Raw genomic sequence first — 22,185 nt, 5'->3', positions numbered from 1 at the left:
CGTCCAGTTAATTAATTACCTATAATGGCAGTAAGAGGATGCTCTAAAAATAGTATTTCTTTTTTGTCGTGTCTTGGAATCCTTCAATGTTGTTGCCTTCACCATTAATTAGCTCGAGCACTAATTTCTTATACTTAGCAAATTGTGACTGTCGTTTATGCAATTACAACAAAACATCCTAACTTAATCAATAGTACTAGAACTAATCACGCATTTAAGATATTCCTTTTGACTGCGGGAGATCGGTTTCTATAGTTATTGCATTTAAATTGTAGGTAGCTAAGTTTTTGTAAAATATGACTCTGGTTTTGTAGATTGATTTCATTGTCAAAGAATGGCCGAAATTATAATAAAGCACAGAAACGGGAGTTTATCAAATATAAATGATTCTCACATATATGGAATTTTGGTTGACTAGTTGCGAGTTAAGTTGATATTATTAGGTAATTCATGACAAAATGACACATATCCTTTCATTACCAAAATGTGTGAAAAACGCGAGGGTCTACAGTGAAAACCATTACAAATACTCAAATAATTTCTGTGATAGTTTAGATCATTTATTGATTCAATACATTTTTTTTTAAAAAAAAATGACTAAAGAGGTTCAAAAACTGTCAAATACCGGGTCAACTTCAGTAGAAGAAGGAAAAAAAACAAAATTTGCTTTTGTTGAATATTTTTTCTTTTATATATATACCAATCGGCATTCAAAGTCTTAATGAATCAGATTAATTTGATTTTGGATTTGTGTTTCTCTACTCTTTTTAGGAATTATGACTCTCAAAATTCAAATCACTATCATTTGAGCAGGTCAAATCCTAAAATTTAGGTAGATCACCACTGGAGCAACAACCCTTATGTTGATATTCTCTTTTGTTGAATAGTTTCCTTATGCGAGAGCACTTGCTTATGTGATCCATGTTAGAGATAAAAAAAAAAAAAAAACAAGAAGAAGCCTAAGCTATTAGGTTATCTGAATCAATGATACTTCTTTTGAAGTGTAATCCTATTCTTATTTTTCTCTACATCAATTACAGACTTACAGTCTAACAGCTATTAATTATATTGAAATATTTCCTAGGCAGAGTGCATAACCAATTCTCAATAATAATATAACCCCATTTATATGATTAAATTGGCATTTTGGCAGGCCAACTACTCGCAATTTGGGTAACCTTATGATGCGAGGGAATGAAGCTGACGGCACAATCTAAAGAACTCGTGATACTTGTACACATTAAAGTGACCAAAACAAACAAGCATGCCACGAGACAGAGAAATTATGTTGCTCGTTAACACCATCATAGACTTAATTTTTTATGCTGTTCCATGAGGATATTAAAAAGTTTCGGAAATCTGTTTGCCCACAAAATCAAGGCATATCTTATCCGTGTGGGCCAAGAATAATTTTCTAATATATTTTCAGAATCCACAAGAACAAAATTAGCATGGCCTGAATTAAATTGGTAGCATTTCATTAATTAGTGGAAAAACCATGACCAACCTGTTACTATACGGTTGCTATCAGGGAGATGATGATCGGTGATTTGGGTGTTCAGAGGCACTTGCAGCAGCCAGTGCACTACAAATAAGAGGTTTTGGAGTAGGGATTCTTAGACAATTGAGGCTACCACCTGGGATTATAGAGCATTCTGGTGGAGGTCTTTGCATGTCTCTTCCAGGAATGCAATTATCTGAGAAATCAAAGCCCACATTGAAAAGCCTTGAGCATTCTTGGCTGAACCCAGAAAAGAAATTGTAAGCAACAGTTAAATTTACTAGGCTTCTCAAAGAGCATATCACATCAGATAATTCTCCTGAAAGCTTGTTATGTGCCAAATTGAGAACCTCTATATCTTGCAAGCAAGATATTGTGTCTGGCAAATGACCCATGAGTGAATTGAAGCTCACATCCAAAACTTGCATCTCCGTTAAGATCCCCACCCCTTCAGGAATGCAACCTGTTAACTGGTTATTGAGGAAGAGAATCTCCTTTAGTTTAGAACTCATGAAGCCAAAACTTGCTGGGATGTTTCCACTGAACTTGTTGTTGGCTAAATTTATCACTGATGCTGGGGAATTACCCAAGTTCTGTGGAATTTCACCTCCAAATTGATTGTTGTTGAGAAATATAGCATCCAGTTTCTTATTGAAAAGTTGTTCAGGAAGTGCCCCAGAGAAGTAGTTGAATCTGAGGTCCAAGTAGATGAGGCTTGGCATGTTTAAAATAACAGTGGGGAAAGGACCTGAAAGTTGGTTGTTACTGAGGTCTAACTCTTCCAGAGAGGTGAGGTCTTTGAATGTATCAGGAACTGTACCAGTAAATCTATTACTGTTGAGGTGGAGAAGAGTAATATCAGCAAGCAAAGAGAGCTCTTTGACAAGAGTTCCTTGGAGATTTGCATGGTTGAGATCTATTCCTGCAACAACAACAGGGCCAGTTGCAGTTGACACTGCAATTCCATTTGCATCCTCAGGATTTGCACAAAACACCCCTTTATAAGAACAAACATTAGAACCAACCCAGCTATCTAGAATCTTCAATGGGTCGTCAGTAATTGCAGATTTCCACGCCTGAAGAGCTTTGTAAGCACCATCCAGCTTTGGCACTGAAGATCCCGAGGGCCCTGGGCTGTTAGCCCCACCATTGCCAATACCAACACCAACACCAACACCAACACCAACACCACCTATGCCACCGACACCAATGGCAGCTTTTGCTGCATTTAGATGGAGAAGGATGAGAAAAGTCCGAATCCAACCCTTGTCCATCTTGAACTGAAGATACAAGGATGCTTATTTGATTGTATATGGCTTTAAGGTTGTCCAAATAAGATTGCTGCTACATTAAGAGAGGAAGTGGTAGACAAATAGTTATAACTGGTCTTCAATGTGCCATAGTTTCATTCGTCATTTTCTTTTTAGTTTGTGTATTGCTTTGGTTTGAGCTACAGCTTTGTACAACTTTTTCAGTACAGGACTTGTTGACCTCTGTTGGATTCAACTTTGGGATATCCTTTATAACACAAAAATAAAAATAAAAATTCCATTTGCTCGGGTCATGGAGAAGTATTCCAATATTATCGGAATTTAATTATTAATAATTTATTTACAACTAATTAAATATTTAAAATATATTTTATTAATTTATTATAAACAATTTATTAACTAAAATAATTTATAATTAATTAATTAATATATACAATAAAATACGGTGCCGTAATATGCCGTTTGATATATTTTGAAATGTTTTTGAATCGTATGGGTTTCTCGTTTCTGCTGTCACTGCAGATGAGAAAAATTACAGCAAACTTTTAACACTAGGATACAGAGCCATATCCTGGAATAAAAAAAAACATATCACGATACGGAACTGTATTCTGATGAAAATAAATGTTGCTGTACATTTTCTTATCTGCAGCGACATGAGAGCTAGAGCTATTAAAGCCTATTACATAATATGATTCTAATTATATAATTAGGTTTTAATAGCTCTCGTGTTGCTGCAGATCAAAAAATTTGCAGCAACACTTACTTCCACCAGGATCTGGTTTCGGATCTTGGAATTTTTTATTTTTTTTTAAATTTCAAGATCCGACTCCATATCTTAAGTAAATATAAATATATTTGCTGTAAGTTTTTTCATCAGCAATGAAAGCAGAGACAAGAAACCCATATAATTATTAGTAATTAATGTTGGAGGTAAGTATCCACGGTCTAAAGACACAAAGAGCATAAGTTTTCATGGACAACTTTTAAAATAATGTACCCATTACCCTGGTCAGTTCATGAAAGTTAGGTGAAAAAGATTTCGGTTTAATTTTCATCAATATTATTTTAGGGTTTTATAAAAAATATATTGTAGGAAAAGTGATTCTGTTATGTTATAGAGATTCATTTTGCATGCCGTAATTTTTTTTTTATATCCAAAAAATACGGGCCCCACAAAATATTGTGTGTATAGAAAAAATTTTCTTGTCATGTTAAACGATGAACGCAAATTCCATTGTTTTAAGGGGATGTAAAATCTTAATTTTTGACATGTCTTATACTCGGAATTAGTTTTATAATCGATTTAAAGAATCAAAACTTATGAAAATATCATAAGCTTACTTCAAAAAGATAATTATGATTTATATAAAAAAAAAATTAACATGATTTTGCATAAATAAAAAAAGGAGTTTAATTATATATTTTTTAAAAGAAAAATTGGCGTGTATATATAGTTACTCACAAAATGATGAAAAGTTGGTTTGCTGCAGAAATAACCATCACTGTTTCATTTAAAGTTACTGCCAAGCTTTCCACTTTAATTAAAGATAGTTAAATAAAGATTAAGAGAGTTGGTAAATATCTACAGCAGAGAGAAATAAAAAAAGTATAACGGTTGTGTTAGTTGAAAAAATATGTATTATTTTAAAAAATGTAAAATTGTGTCATTTTAAATGAGAAAAAGAGATAGAGTATGAGAGAGAGTGGACAAAAAAATAAAAATATGATCTCATCTCTTTGTAAAAATAAAATGACATAAGTTGTATCATTTAAAAGGATAAATATTTTTCCTTTAGAATAAACCCGATTAGTCTTTTAAAAATATTTTTATTATTAAATTAACTCCTCAAAAATTAAAGTATTGTTCCATGGGTTTTCTAAAATAAAATTATACTAAACTAGTCTCTTAAAGATAAAATTTTTGTTTATCATATTTAATCTGTTTCTTTAGACATAGTTAAACTCGAAAGAGACGCGTAGATTAGAAGTACGTGGGCTTTTTTACCTTTATAACCTTTTATTAATAATTAATTACCAAATTGACCTTCATTATAAACTATTTCAAAAATTTAACCTCCCCAACAAACATAACACCAATCTGCCCCTGTTTGACCGTTGACCACCAAGTCTACCCGGGTACTCCCCTCCCTACCCGGGTATTTTTTGAAATTTTTGCCTACCCGGGTAGGGAGGGGTGTACCCGGGTAGAGTTCTTCAATCTGGAAAAATAGTTGAATTATTTACCCGGGTACATAGGGGTGTACCCGGGTAAATCTCCACCAGAAACCCCAAAACCCCTCCTAGATCTCTGCAGCAGCCAACAGACATACAATTTACAAAATCGGTTTCTCCTCCTTATCTTCATCTTATGTTAATTTTTTTATCCCATCTTCCCACGGTATTGTCACCTACCATTTGCTATGGTTTTTTCAAATCTTGGGTTGGTTGAAAGTTCTAAACTTTTTTTTGATTTCTTTGCAAGTTTGGTTTTGAATGAATGCTTCTGAGAAAAGGGTACCTTTCAACTTTACTGCTCTTGTACTTGTTCCTCATACAATTTTTTCCTAATCTAGTTTGTTGCAGTTTTTGAACAGGTATCGCTTCTTGTCATTGGATGTGTGAATTTCTGAACCTATTTGACAGAGGCCATGCATTATTCTGCCTCCTCCTGCTTCATTTTGCATCCAAGGCCTGGTGTCAGTTTCCGAGTTCTGTTAGAATTCCTGGTGATGACTGTTAATGTAAGTAAACTTACAAGTGCTATAGGAGTTGTTATGTAGCAGTCTCTTGAGTTCAATGGGATTTCATTTTAGTCTCTTGAGTTTTATTTCATTTTAGGGTTTTTGACAGAGATTTACCCGGGTACACCCCTCCCTACCCGGGTAAATAATTCAAACATTTTCCCAGATTGAAGAACTCTACCCGGGTACACCCCTCCCTACCCGGGTAGACAAAAAATTTCAAAAAATACCCGGGTAGGGAGGGGTGTACCCGGGTAGGCTTGGTGGTCAACGGTCAAACAGGGGCAGATCAGTGTTATGTTTGTTGAGGAGGTTAAATTTTTAAAATAGTTTATAATGAGGGTCAATTTGGTAATTAATTATTAATAAAAAGTTATAAGGGTCAAAAAGCCGAAGTACGTGGAGTGCAGCTTTTTATTTGTAGGACACAATAATAGTTGTGTACGAGCCTGTAGCTTAATTAACACCCTTGGGAGGTAGAATCCTTCAAATATCCACCAAGCAATAAACACAAACATTTGTATATGTGGCTGCGGGGCTGGTAGAGGGAGTTCATGTTGTGGTAAATGGTTGCCAGATGGTAGCTATTATAATTACTAGCCAACGGTCGTGAAAAGTTGTCTCTTAATTTCTAGCTTTTAATACCAACGCTAAAGTAGTCTTCTCGAAAAATAATAATTAAAAAAATAAAGCCCGTTTAAAATGTAGGAGTGTGCTATTTTCAAATAATTTAGTGTTTGAAGCAATTTTATTGAATTCTATATTGAGCTGCAATATCTACAGTTAAACAAAAATTAGTGGAATGTAGTGTTCGATTCCTTTACCTAAATAATGGGAGAATGGTCCAGAAATCAATCATTAGGCAGAATGAGCTTGGTGTGAAAACGATAGCGAAAAAGAGGGCACGCCATTTTGACTACTAATGGAAAGCAGCTAGTCATAAACCAATGTCCCACTCAACAAAAGAAAATGAAGAAAAGAAAACCAACGAAAGGTGATCGAAATAGAGAAAGATTCCTCTTTTCAATTCTTCATCTACTACATAAAGTGAAGTTCCAGTTAAGTAGTTGCATTTTCAAAGCGTAGTCACCAAACTAATAACACATTTATAATGGTGTTGCCACCCACCAACCCACCCCGCAAAAACCGGCTCGTAGATAGGACGAGTCTAAATGAATGTTCTTAAATTAGGCATTCATCCATTAAACCATTCTAAACCGGTAACATAAGATTATTAGGCCCTCTATCTATGAACTTTCTGCTTTGGACATCCTCACGTTCTCTGTTTCTGCCTTTAAGCTCTTATCTACAACCAAAAACACACTTCCATGTGCTATCAAATAGGATTAAGACTGGTGTGGTCACCTTCTGTAATAATTGTAACATTAGGTCCCATCTTTGATCCTTGCGAAGGATTTCTTGGGTTAGTTGCTGCATAAATGGTGGCTTTGCTTGACCTTTACGTCTAGTCCTTTCTCTTTATTTCATAAAGCATATCAATCATTGTCGGATTAGGAGGATTAAGAATATGGTACACAAATATCTCTAACCTTTTGTTTGGACGAGAAAAAATAAAATAAGTAATAACTGTTTCAGAAGTATAAATTCATTAATAATTTTACATAATAGTTTACGCTTTTGGATTGAAATTGTTATCTATTACATGGTATTAGAGACTCGTGTCTCGGATTCGATTCTCACCGTCTCCCATTTTTTAGTAAAATAGTAAAACAAAAAATTAGGTCTATGCAATATCCACGCTTCAAGCCGAAAGGCTATTGCGTGAAGGGATGTGTTAAAGCATAATATAAACCATTAAAAAGACTCACACTCGATCGATCGCTTAAACTTTTAAATTAAACTAATTCTTTACATAGTAACAGAGTCTCAGTATCACGAGTTCGATCATCACTGTCTCCCATGTAATGTGGAATTTTCAACATAGATAAGTGGACTTGCGCATTGTCCACTCTCTCGTGTGAAGGGCGTGTTAGAGAATAATATAAACTATTAATGCAACCTCGCCTATTAGTTTAAACTTTTGGATTGAATTGGTTCTTTATATTGTATTAGAGCTTCGGTGTCACGAGTTCAATCCTCACCGCCCTTATTTAATTAATAATTAATTAAGTCTTGTGAAGTTTCTTAGCACAAGTAAGTGGATCTATACATTATCCACTCCTCAAGTCCAGTTGGCTGTTGTATGAGAAGACGTGTTAGAGAAATATAAAATTATTAATGTAACCTCATCTAATAACTTAAATTTTTGGTTTGAAATAGTTGTTTACAAAAAAAAAAAAATGAAAAAAAAAATAAAAAAAAAACATAACTATTAAAGTTCCTAATTCCTATGTTAACAGTGAAAAGTATAAGAAAGAAGAGAAACTCTCATCCAAACATTATTATGCAATATATGAAATGAAAATGTTTAATCTACATTTGAAATCCCATAATCAACCTACGGGTTAATGTTGCGTAAATTATGATTAGTTACAAGCTTCGAATAAACAAGGAACATGGAGATTCAATCCCTTTCCAATAGTCTCCCGTCTCCACCTCCTTCCTCCTTCCTGAGTATTTAGAAGAAGAAAAAAAAAAACATGAAAAATTGCTCTATTTTAAGGTTCGGATATATTAAGAGCTTCAGAGAAAGTGATACAATTAAAAATATGATAGAAGCTGTAAGAATTTTAATGATGTTATGTGGCCGCAGAGTTCAAAATATGGTTGATCGCGATTAGATTTACGAATCCTTTCATCTATATTTAGCACATTCCTCCCTGTCCTAAAATTATGAAGTACCCCTCAAATAGAAGGGCGAAAGCTGCTTCTAATCAATTACATATGGTTTACTGTTACATGACTAGAGTTAGGGATGAAAGTGGACTAAGTTAGGCCAAGTTTTGTCTCGAAAAGCTCAAGTCTATGCCAAAAAATTTTAATTTGGCTTGACCCAAGCCTAGTACGAGTCTAACTGTTAGCCTGACTTGGCCTGTTTATAAAAAACAAATGGTCTGGTCTAGCCCGTTAGTCTGTTAATTTTTAACTTCCAAGCAGAACCATAAATCAACTTTACAAAATACTCAAATTCTGTTGCTAAACCAAAAATCACAATTTCAACGTCCAAACAGAATCATGAATCACAACAAAACTCATCACAATTTGCATTTAAGTCACTTTCAAAAGCAAAATCCTAAAACTAAATAACATATATTTCATGAGATCCAACAAACAAATCCATACTATGTAAATTAAAATAACTACATGAATCCAACAAACACTTCATGATGTTTGTAATAAGTATAACATCTCCCAACAACCTTTTAATATATTTATATACACAATCTAACATGGTGAGATGTTAGTTCTTCCTATATAAGAAACAAAGTCAGATTTATATTAAAATATAATCGAATATAATTAAGTTATAAATAATTGCAATTGATTAAATTTATATCTTTTGTTTTTTCTTCAAGGCATACTTATTCTATTTTATTTTATTTAAAATAAATAGTACAATAAAGGGCGGCCTGTAGGCTTATAAGCCAGACCTTATGAAAGTGGGCATACATTCTATTTATTAAACAAAATTTTTCAAGGCCCAAGCCCGACCTATTTTACGAAATATACTAGGTCAGATCTGACCTGACATAGGCCTCTGTAAGTCTGCCCGGTCCAGTTTCACCCCTAACTAGAGCAGCTCAAAATAGGGGAGATCTCCATTCACATATAGAAGACTAAGCAACGAGAAAATTTTAAATGGTCTAGGACCGTTGCATGATTGGATGCTCCCTTTTACATGAATATATTTTTTTTTTATCTAAGTTTTTTTTTTTCTTTTTTTTTTCTTTTTTTTTTTTTGGAAATACAATGAAAACTAAAGCAACAACAAAAAAGGCCTATACTGGGCACAATCTTGGGAGACTAACTCCCCTCAAGTCATTACGAAGCAATTCCAAACAAGCCGTTGGAGGGACATCCAGCATAATCAGCTGACCATCCTGATGAGTTGCATGAGTAGCAAGCCAATCAGCAAAAAAATTGCCTTCTCTATAAGTATGACTAAGCTGAATAATCCAGTCTCTTTGGAGCATGCTACGAGCTTGGATGATTAAAGCAGAAAGAGGATGACTTACGTCACACCCTTTTCTTATAAATTTCAAAGCCACCTTGGAGTCACCCTCCACAAAGACTCTCCTAAATCCCTTTTGCCAAGCCAGATCCATACATGTTAAGAACCCCCAAATTTTCGCTGAAGTAGAAGTATCACTCCCAAGGAATCTTGTAAAACCAGTTAACCAGTTCCCAGCAACATCCCTTATGACTCCACCACAAGCAGTCCTTTGCCCACTGTGTATGCTGGAACCATCCACATTAAGTTTAACATAACCCTCAGAGGGAAAATTCCAGTGAATAAGACGTTCCTCTCTTCTAAGCTCCTGATGACCAATCTTAATAAGAGTTTCATTAGCCAATTGAATATTACCACAAGTGTAGGTAATGCGCCTAATGAGACCATACTTCGAGGTGCTAGTTTGATCAAAGATCGCCTTATTTCTTTCCCCCCACAAACACCAAGCTATCATCCCAAAATACAAAGGCCAAGTTCGATCAGTTTGAAACAGTCCTTTTAATCCTGGATTTGTCTGAATCCATAGGTGAAGATCCATGGAGAAAAAGCCACTACGGTTATCAAAAGGAACCTAATGCTCCCATAATTTCCTAGCACCAGGACAATCTCTAGTGGCATGTAAACTATCCTCAAGATTATAATGACATCTCAGACACACTGCATCTATAGCCATGTGACGATGCACTCTACGAACATTAGTTAAAAGAGAAACTCTGTAGAGAAGCCATAAGAATTGTCTAATACGTTCAGGACCAGGCCAAACTCAAATTACCTTCCAAATCCTATCCTGATGATAATGCGAAGTACCCATGAGATAGTTATAAGCTGATTTCACTAAAAAAAACCCATCTTTGCTACCTGCCCAAATAACACGGTCCGGAGGTTTATTTTTTTTTGGAGTTACCCAACCCTAATTATCTCTTTGAGACGAGTTGGCTCCCTCCGGTATCCCTACGAGCTTCGACTCTTTAAGCCGGATATGGGACTAATCCGGAGAAGGTTTATGAGATTGTCTAAACCCTAAACCACCAAAAAGACGGTTATCCAGGTGCACCAAAAATGATCTCCTAAGCAACAATTCACAATAAATGAATACGTTATTACACTGTAACCCAAAATCCTATATAGTAGGTTTATGAGCCTTTTCAATTATATACTCAGTACTTAGTCCATTCTTTTTCCATATGAGCTTTATCGCTCATATTTTTATATTAAAAAAGTTGCAAAATATTTTAAAAGGGATTAATATTTTTTCTGCAAATAGGAGATAAAATTGTCTTCTATCACTCAAATTGACAAAATTTTATATCATGTGACAATATAAAAAACAATTTTACCATTTTAAAATTACAATTTTTTTCATTTTTAGATATCAATATATCAAAACCTCGTAAGAGATATAAGGATTTATTATTATTAGTGGTACTCGAGGGTGAAACAACGTAGAAGGCCAAAAGGCCATTGACCCCTCTCCCTCAATTTTTAAAAATTTTAAAAACACCATGAGGTTTATTTTATTTTATTTTACAAACTACAATTTTGGCCCTTTAATGATTATGTTTTTTTTTCTGTATTTATTTAATGATTATGTGTGACTGCAAATGTTTTTGTCTTCTTCCATTCATGCTCTTTTTTTTATTGGTAGAACTTAGATAATTCCAGAATATCATGTTAAAATATAATTTTAATTAATCTCTCAAATTTTTCTAAAAGGAATAATTTTTTCCATAAATTTTAAAATTTTAACCATGACTATGTTAATTTTAACTACAAATGTTATCAAATATTGTGTGGTACAAATATAATAAAATGATGCAGCAAAACTGCAAAATTTTATTTTTCAAGCAAGCGGCAACTGCACATTGATAAGGGATGTTTTTGGTAAAATTAAAAAATATTTTGAATATTTAAATTATTAAAACTAGATATTTGGTAGCTAATAAAATGATTATTTTTCGTAAAATTTGTAAAGAGTAATAGTTAATCAAATTTGAAAATAAATAGATATTACATATATTTTTTGGTGAAAGATATAGCTAGTTATTTATTTGGAAATATTTATCTGATGTCGTTGAAGATAACTATTTTATGTTATGCAGTCATCGAATTTTGTTTCACTTTTTTTTAAATTGTGAATCCAATATATTTGTTTTTTCCACATAAGAGAACTATCTCAAGCAACATGAGATTAATAACTCCTTTGTTATTATGATAAATTTGTAAAACATTTTGTACAATACTCTGAAAAGTGATATTGAGTTTAAAAAGTAATTAAAAGAACACGTTAAATTTTTTTGGGAATGTTATCAAAAAAAAAAAAAAATTGGGAAAGGGTTTAGTGGTTGTCATTTTAAATGACATAAGTTATGTCATTTTATGAAAGAGATAGACACAAAAACGGAAATCATGGGAGAGAGAAAGTGGGTGATTTTTTTTAATTTAAAATTCAAATTTTCTTTGTCTATATCACTCTTAAAATGACATAACTTTCTGTCATTTAAAATGACAAATACTTTTCTCATTATAATTTGATGCTAATTTATCAGCAAGACTGCGACGACATTGAACTGGACCGGTTTGAAAGAATTGGGCTGCAGCCTGCAAGTCGTTCTAAACCACTTGATTATAAAATGACCTAGCTCAATTGGTAACCTGATTATACTTCAAGGGTCGGGTTCTGTAACTGTTGAAGTCATGGTTCGATTTCTACGATAAGTACTTTAAGATCATTGGTGAAAATCGTTACGTTCCAAGTCACAAAGAGATTAGTCTTATTCTACAAGATAGGGACATCCCGAGTTTACGAAATTTTTTTCCATAAACTTAAGCTGGATTAATGTTTGGGATATGTTTTTCACATTGATGTGCCTCTGGCAAGTGTAGTTTTCTGTGTTAAAATTGATAAAAATTGAGTCATAAAAGAGCAACTTAAATACATATTTGCTAATTATATTGATTCTAGTTGTGTTTTTACAGGAAAAAGAAGTGAAAATTATAAAAAAACCTGTTAACGCAATTCCAGACGGGTGTAGCACACTACAAATTCTAGCAACATGGCCCGGACCGGCATCACACTGGCGCAAACCCGCACCAGTTTACGAAATACGCAGCGGTACTTTGGAAGTGGCGCCAACTGGCGCCATCTGGCGCCGAGTTTTTGAAGAACCGAAAAGCCACAGTAGCATGGCTCCACTTGGCGCCAAAATGGAGCCAAGTGGCACCAAAGTCCACGCCAAGCATGTTGGCACCATTTTGCACTAAAACTCCACGCCACCTTGCGCCAATTTTGGAGAAAGAACATGGCGCCCAGTGGCGCCAGTTTACGTAAAAGCTATCCGACTTTGCAATTTTGGGCAGAAGCGCGGCGCGAAGTGGCGCTAAACCGGCGCCAACTGCCGCCGGGGTGCGGGAAAATAATACCGTGCTGCACGAAGGGTATTTTTGGAATAAGGAAAAGAGGATTATAAATAGGATCCCTATGACATAATTAGGTATCCAGACCTATTCTACTGAAGAGAGACGACGGTGGTGCTCCGAGAGGATTCTGCAGATCAAGTTCTTCTTTCTCTTCTCTTTAATTTCACGCTTTCATTGAATATTGGATTTTTAGCCATGATTATGTTTGGCTAGTTTATTTTTTATTGTAGTTAGGGTCACGAACCCTATGTGAACCCTTGTTACGATGGATTGATTTATGATTTTTCGTTTATATAATTATCTTTATCTTTACCTTGTGCGTATTTTATATCCTCTTTGTTAGACTTGATCAATCTAATAGTTGATGATAGTTTGAGGGTTAGAACCCTAGATAGGAATATTGGGGTTTTCATCTTGAAAGGGGGTAAGATAACAATTACTATGCATGCTAGGAATAGATGTATATTTAATTGCAGATGCTTAAATTATTGAGTTCATTGCTTAATTCTCATGAGGGATTACTAAGGGATTAGGATTCCAATCGAGGTTAAAGGGTTAAATTGTCAAGGGATTGAGATTTAACTAATTAATTCTAGATAATAGTTTATCTGAGTAATTATATAATTAAATATTGTAAATCAATCCAGAGTAATAAGTGTGGATCATAAGGTGAGTGCGCTCTAGCTACAATGCTTTTCTCATTTTTACAAATCAAATCATTCTTATTCTTATTTTTATTCTTCAATATAAAAACACAAAAACAAGTCTTTACTTTTAATTCTATTCAAATCGACATTATTTGTCACAAACAAAACCTTTTGGACTCTTCCATTCTTGAAAGGAATATTAATTGATATACGATCACAATCCCTGTGGAGACGATACTCTACTTATCATTGTATTACTTGTGCAATCGGTATACTTGTCGAGAAGCATCACACATATTACATGAGATAACATATTCTTCCTGCTCATACATGTAAAGTTATGCTAACATTTATTTATTTTAAATAATGGGTCTCACATGCTTTATGTCTATGACATGAGACAACAAATCTCCTACAACATTAGACTTGTATTCCTCTTAATATTTCTCATAAATTATTTTTATATTATATTTTTGAGTGTGATTATATTTACAAATTTTTAATTTACAAATTACACTATGTACTATAGATAATACATACTATTTGAGCATGTATTATCCATAGTATATAATGTAATTTATAAAAATTTATAAATATAACCTATTTCAATATTTTTAACAATATTTTATTTATATTTTAAATTGGGCCCTAACTTTCACTTTTCATCAAGTATTAAATCAGCCCAAATTAGGATACCAAAAAAAAAAAAAAAATCAGCCCAAATTAACACCTGCGGCTCTTCGTGCCCTTGTTAGGTTTGACTTGACTCCGCTCCCTCTCTGCTGATTTCTGTTTTGCTACCTAGTTTTTTTTCCACGTTTGATGGTAAAAAAAAATAAAAAAAAATTAGCATGATTCAACTGAAGAAAAATAAAAAACATTCTCTTTTGACAGATTTACTCACCTAAGTATTCAGTACATCACCTCTTAAGAAGGTATAGTATTTTAATCCAGTCTATATGTAGCTTTTTATATGAGCTCAACTCTCAATAAAAACTTGTTACAGATCTTGAAATCACTATCTTAAAAGCTAGCTCAAAGAATAAGAGTACTCAAAATCTTATAAACTCTATATTAATTGTATAAGCAACCAATATGAGTGTATATAACAAAAGGATCTGCATCATTTTAGTGCCCCTAGTGACCTTAAAATAGCCACTACAGCAATATAGCACACCGTTCCCATTTTTATCCAGAGCCATAGAAGCATCCACGTTAATTTAACTAGCTTTAACCCAACTCAAGGCCGACGCTTTTAACAGCATTCACAACCTCATTCTTTTATATTAACACGGTATAATCATGAAATTTCCTTATTTCCAACAATGAATCCACATTACGTCTCATCATTTTCGATTTTTCAGTGCTTTAAGTTACACCAAGTTTAGGGAATGCATCTCTGCGCCAAGTAAAAGGAAACTAAACCAATAATAGAAAGCAGGACATAGATAAGATGAATTATTTTCTTTGAATTTATCCTAGTTGTCCATATTTGCAGTCCAATCACAAGTGTAACCAAGTTTGAAAATTGAAAGAGAAAATAGACCTGCACCTGCAGGGATATTAATTGGACCGAAATCGGTATTAAATTATCTTATGTTAGTGAAATAAAGCAATGTTATTAAAACCGGCCTGGTCATTGACTCGGTCGATATGTACCGGGTCACTGGGTCACTGGTTAAACCGCATAACCCGGTAATTATATGTAATTTTATAATTTATATTAAAAAATTATAAACATACTCAAATATCTAAAAAATGATAAAAATTTCAAATATTTTAATACAAAAAATAATAAATTACATATTATTATCAAATAAAAAATTAAACAAAAATATAATGATCGTGATACGGGGCTTTAGGTTCAAAAAATGACATCTCTAACTATAAATTAATTCAAAATTGTATGCATAGTACATAATTGAGATAATATTAGTGTTGTAGGTACATAACTTATGTAAGTCAATAAGCAAAAAAATATTCAAATATGGCTATTATGATTTTTTTTTTTTAAAACGAAAATTTTGAAAAAAAAAATTTGGACCGGGCCGAGTCACCGGTTAACTGACCGGGTCACCAGATTTTTATGAAAACCGGCCGGGTTGAACCGGTTCTGATGCATGACTGGTCTGTTGCTTCAACCGGACCGATTATATGACCGGTTTATCGGTTCTCGGGTCGACCCAGCCGGGTCGGTCCGATTTTAATAACTATGAAATAAAGTAATAAGAGGGACCCGCAAATGATTGGAAAGATAAAAAATAAAAGTGTGATCCACCTTTGTTATATGTGTGTAGGAAAATGAGTTATCTCAAGTTGAATAAGATAAATATAACCCTTGAATATATGAGTAAATATCTTTTCGGATCCTCAACAAAAAATACCAAACCCATTTTAATCCTTTAAAAAATATATCTATATTAGTCATTTTTTATGGACTAATGTGAGTTTTCTTTGAATTTCCGAGGGACACAATTCCAAAAAAATTGAAATTTTAAAGGATCACAAATCAAAATTTTTTTCTAAAAAATTAAATGAGTTCCGTATTTTTTTTTTTGAGGATAAAAAAGGTATTTACTCAAAGTATAATACGACTTGATAAAATTTTGGTCTAACTCAGTGTTTTTTTTTTTTGGTAAACAAACTCAGTGTTTTTAAATTAGAAGCATCACTTTTTTATTAGAAGAATGTCTAACTCAATCTTTTGCAAACTATAAGTTATTTGGCTAATATGTTCACTGAAATTTTCTTTAATTGGAATCTCAAAATATTAATTTCAAATAATTTATTTAGTTAACTTGTAAAAAAAATTATTAACAAATTTAAATTTAATTGTTATTTAAACATATGATGTTTATTTTAAAATATTGAATAATATTTCTCATGTTATAAGAGATAAATTTTAGGGAAATATTACTATTACATGAGAGAAAAATTCTTTGTGCACTCACAAAGTAAAGGAGAGAGAATAGAGGAAGGAGAAAAAATTATAGAGTGGATCTCACATTTGATTTGTGAGTGCATGAGAGAATTTTTCTCTCATGTAACATTAGAGGAATATTCCCTTAACTTTTATCTCTTACACACTTAAAAGGTATATGAGATCCTTATTTTCTTTTTTTCTCATATGACTCTATATGGGTCCATGGTAAGAGATAAAATTATCTCATAGGAGAAATATTAATCCCTTTAAAATAATATTAAGTGAACTTAAGATTTTTTAAATAAATATAGTTATTAAGTATGGGGTAATTTAATTTTCAGGCTCGCAGATCAATTTAAGATAAATTTGATCTCGTTGAACCAAAATCTTATTTTGCTTTATTTTTATTGCTTCTGCCTACATATTCGGTCTGATTATTTGGATTTATAGCTAGTCTTTGATAGGGGAAATAATATATTATATAGATCCTTTTCTGTATTTAGTATATTTTAAAAATAAAACATGGCATAAAATTAAAATGTGATGTATTTTAGTTATATTAAAAAGAATTTCATAGAATCAATGAGAACAGAATAAAATAGAAAGATTAAGGTGGTGTTTGGTTTACGGCTTTTCAAAACTTTCTTATGCAAATGAAGTAAGCTTTCCAGTTTGCTAACGTCTGGTTCAACAGATTAACTCAAAATCCTCATTCGTCCAATTTGCATTGCTTTTTCAATTTTGTCCAAGAATGATAGCTTTCGGCACTGTTTAAAAAGAGTTTTTGTAGGTGGTTTTTTTTTTAAAGCCGACTAAACCATTGTTTATACACTTTTTTCACACCTATTATACCCTCTGAAAAGGCTGAGTTTGTGGGGTTGGCTTCGGTGTGGTGGTCGATTGGCTGGTGGGGGCTATGACTGAATCGGTGAAGAAAAGGGGATGGACGATGGTGGCGTGGGGTTGTGAATCGGTTGGTTGTTGAATGGGTTGAAGGGTGTTGGTGGCCGTTGGTGGTTGAACGATTGGAGAAGTTTCAATGGTGTAGTGGAAAGGGTAGTGGCTAGCGGTTAAAAAAAATAAAAATGGTGGCTGGCCAAGATGTGGGTTTTTGGTGGTTATGAAAGATGTAGCGGTGGCTGAATTTGGTCGGTGGTGCAAGGTAGGGCTGTGGTTTTGATCCTCGATGGCTATGAGAGAGGTATGTGGTTGGTGCCGGCGAGAGGAGGTGGCCGAAACATAGACTTTTTCGTAAAAACAAAACAGGGTTATTTTCGTAAAAACAATTTTTTTTCATTTATATTTTGCCTATATTCAAACATAGACTTTATAAAAGTTTTCTAATTTCTCCATCAAAATTTTATCCAACCAAATAACTTTTTTTACATTTTCTTATCAAACTCGCATTCCAACTATTTCTCTAGTAATCATATTTTCCTATTGGGAAAAGTGTCTATACATTTAAATTACACAACTTACATCATTTCACTCTCACAAAGAGGTGGGACCCACAACTTTATTTTTTTTGTCAACTCTCTCTCCTCCTTTATCTATCTCTTTCTCTCTCTTAAAATGACACAACTTTACATCCTTCAAAATTATACACACTTTTCCCTTTCCTATTATTCATAAAATCTTTTCCTCAACCAAACGCACGTAAAGAAATTACATAAAGCTACCCTAGTTACTAGCTAACACAATCCTGTTTACCAATTCAATTGAAAATGGTTATTACAAATGGGTCCGATTTAAAGTTGGCTTTATTCCAACGACTATATTTGTGACAATCTGGGTAAATAGACGTTATGCGTCATTATAAATGTACGTCATTTTCACCCAAGCACATTAGCATTCAACTTCGTGACAAAACAATACAGCAGCGCATCCCCGTCCCGTGCATGCATGTTCTTTTCACATCCAAATCTCTTTCTAAAAAAATATTGGAATCACTGTACTTTGCTTTTTTTTCTTATTTCTTTACGATCTTTAAATTTTGTGAATAATTTTCATTTAGAACATCAAAACTAAACCGATCTTAGACTATTTTTTTTTCTTTATACATCTTGGATTAAATTTATTGAAAAGCAAAATAGCTTATATTACTGTTTGTTATCTTATTTTTTGTATTTAAAATAAGATTTTGGTGTTTCTCATGTTATAGGAGATAAAATTATCTCTTATACACCCATAAAAATATATAGAATCCATGTGTGATCATATCAAGAGAATACTGAGAAAAAAATATGGGTCACATATATTTTTATATATGTGTAAGAGATAAAATTATTTTTTATAACAGAAGAGATATTAAACGCTTAAAACAATGGCATCAAAGTCAAATAAACTTTGAAGTTGTTTACTTTTATTTAATTCTCTGATCATCAAAACCAGGATTTTGAGAGGACAAAGATGTTAAATATATATATATATATATATATATATATATATATATAGGAGTTTATATTTTTGCAGCTGCTGTACGTGCAGCAATCAAATACTTGCCATATATATACGTGAAAGCATTAAATGTAGAGAATCATAACCATACAAAAGATAAAAACATTAAATGTGGGGAATTATAATCATACACATGTCATTGTTGTAAGTAAAGCGGATGCAGAAATGATTTTATCATATATATATATATATATATATATATATATATATATATAATCTTTTGACATTGGTGTCAAATTTTAAAATTTGATATATAATCTTAACCGTTGATTTTCGTCAATTAATGGATATCATTTATTGGGAATTAATAGTTAATTAATAAGTTTGATTCTCAATAAATGATAACCGTTGATTGATGACAATCAATAGGTAGAATTTGGTGTCAAATTTCAAAGTTTAACATCGATGTCAAATGATCTTATATATATAGAGAAGATCATTTGGCATCAATATCAAACAAAATATTTAACACATCATCTAAGAGTCGTTGATCTTGTCTTGATCTAACTACTCTGATTTATAAGAATGTGGCACTGTTGGTCAGCCTTGATCTAATAGCTCTCAGATGAGGTGTAAAACTTTTTATTTAACACCTCATATAAGAGTCGCTGATTTTGTCTTGTTCTAACGACTCTGATTTTTAAGCATGTGATACTGTTGGTCAGCCTTGATCTAATGACTCTCAGATGGGATGTTAAGCTTTCTTATTTGACACCGGTGTCAAATGATCATGTCCCATATATGGGAAGGATCCTTTGGCATCGGTCTCAAACAAAATGTTTGACATATTATCTAAGAATCGTTGATTTTGTCTTGATCTAATGATTCTAATATATATATACATATATAGTGTCAGGATCATTTTACACCAGTGTAAGATACACTCTCAATCTTATTTGTTGATTTCATTTATATTTAATGGCTCAAATTTTTAGTAATATAAGTCATTGGATACAAGAGGATCAATGTTCAAGATTAAGTGTAAGACTTCTAATTCTTACACTACTGTAAGAATATCCTACCCTATATATATATATATATAGGGAAAAGTATTTCTACAGCCACTTTAGATAAGGTTATCTACAGCCACTATTTTTAACTATGTTCTCCCGGGAGAACATAGTTATAACATTAAAGTTGATTTTTTCTCTCTCTCCACGTCAGCAAACAAGTTCTGAAAAGTAACTGAGTAGAGAGAAAAAAAAGCAACTTTAATATTATAACTATGTTCTTCCGAGAGAACATAATTAAAAATGGTGGCTGTAGATAACCTTATCTAAAGTGACTATAGAAATGTTTACCCCATATATATATATATATATATATATATATATATATATATATATATATATCCTTTCAGCAGAGACATCGAAAATCTCATCTTTTTTTTTTATAAAAAAAAACACTTGATTAGCCCCTCACTTTATTGTTTCAGGAAAAAAGTTAATTATTTCTCTTATAACAGGAGAAACAATTAACCCATATATATATATATATATATATATATATATATATATTTATATGTATAGGGTTTGTCTTTTCTACGGTCAATGTATATAAGTTATCTATATTGAGTTCAAAATGACGTCGTTTTGGGGCAAAAATCAAGGTATTCTGTGATTATAATTTATTTCCGGGTTATAATAGTCTTTTTATTATAATTTTTTGACGTCATTTTGGGAATGAATATAGATAACTTATCTACATTCACTGTAGAAACAATAAAGCCTTATATATATATATATATATATATATATATATATATATATATAAGACGTAAGATCCTTTGATATTGGTGTCAAACTTAAAAGTTTGACACCAGATTTCAACTGTTGATTTTGTAAATCTAACAGTTATAATTTATTGGTTCACATTTATTAATTAATTATTATTTACCAATAAATTATAATCGTTAAATTGACGAAAATAATTAGTTGAGATTTGATACCAAAGGATCCTCTCCCTATATATTTATGTGTGTATATATATATATATATATATATATATGGATTTACATTTCTGCAACTGTTGTACGTGCAGCAATCAAATACTTGCCATATATATACTTGAAATCATTGCGGGGAATCATGACCAAACAAAGGATGAAAGCATTAAATGTGAAGAATTATAACCATACATCTGTCGTTACTGTACGTAAAGCGACTGCAGAAATGATTTTACCTATATACATATATATATATATATATATATATATATATATATATATATATGAGAAAAGTATTTGTCATTTTAAATGACATAAAATTATGTCATTTTAAGAGAAAGATAGACACAGAATAAATTTTTTTATTTAAATTTTAAATTAAAAAAAAAAACCGCCCACTTTCTCTCTCCCATGATTCCCATTTTCTGTGTTTATCTCTCTTCTAAAATGACATAACTTATGTCATTTGAAATGACAAACACCAAGCCACACACACACACACATATATATATAAGGTAGGATCCTTTGACACCAGTGTCAAATTTGAAATTTGACACCTCATCTAAGAGACATTGGATCAAAAAAGATCAATGGTGTCATATGTTTACAAATCAGAGCCGTTGATATTTTTTGATCTAACGGCTCTCAGATGTGGTGTCAAACTTCAAATTTGACACCGGTGTCAAAGGATTCTGCCTCTCTCTCTATATATATATATACATATATATATATATACACACACACGGAAGGATCCGTTTACAAATTTTTTATACAAATTTTTGCAAATTACACTATGTACTCCCAAGAGAACATTATGTTCTCTTGGGAGTACATAGTGTAGTTTGTAAGAGTTTGTAAACAAAAAATTTGTAAATATAACCATCCTATATATATATATATATTATTACTTTAATGTTTCTACCGTGAATGTAGATAAGTTGAGTTGAAAAATTTAAAAATCATAATTAAAAAAACTATTATAACCCTGAAATAAATTGTAATTTTAAAAATACCTTGATTTCCGTCTCAAAACGATGTCGTTTTGAGCTCAATGTAGATAAATTATCTACATTGACTATAAAAAAGCGGTGATATATATATATATATATGGGAGGGATCATTTGACTCCAGAGTAAGATTTAAAAGTC

The 22,185-nt window shown here is 32.3% G+C and overlaps 1 protein-coding gene across 1 annotated transcript; it reads right to left on the bottom strand.

The window, feature by feature from the left end:
* Window positions 1-1,527: 1,527 nt before the first annotated feature.
* On the bottom strand, window positions 1,528-2,775 carry LOC133313763 (leucine-rich repeat extensin-like protein 4). The gene has a single exon (XM_061515174.1). The coding sequence runs from the start codon at window positions 2,773-2,775 to the stop codon at window positions 1,528-1,530; it is 1,248 nt and encodes a 415-aa protein (XP_061371158.1).
* Window positions 2,776-22,185: the final 19,410 nt, after the last annotated feature.

The sequence above is a fragment of the Gastrolobium bilobum genome, unplaced genomic scaffold (assembly GCF_033153095.1).
Source record: "Gastrolobium bilobum isolate Gb01-03AN ecotype WA unplaced genomic scaffold, APGP_CSIRO_Gbil_v1 utg15927, whole genome shotgun sequence".
NCBI lineage: Eukaryota > Viridiplantae > Streptophyta > Magnoliopsida > Fabales > Fabaceae > Gastrolobium > Gastrolobium bilobum.
The sequence above is the reverse complement of the archived record's forward strand: the minus strand, read 5'-3'. Positions and strand labels throughout refer to the sequence as shown.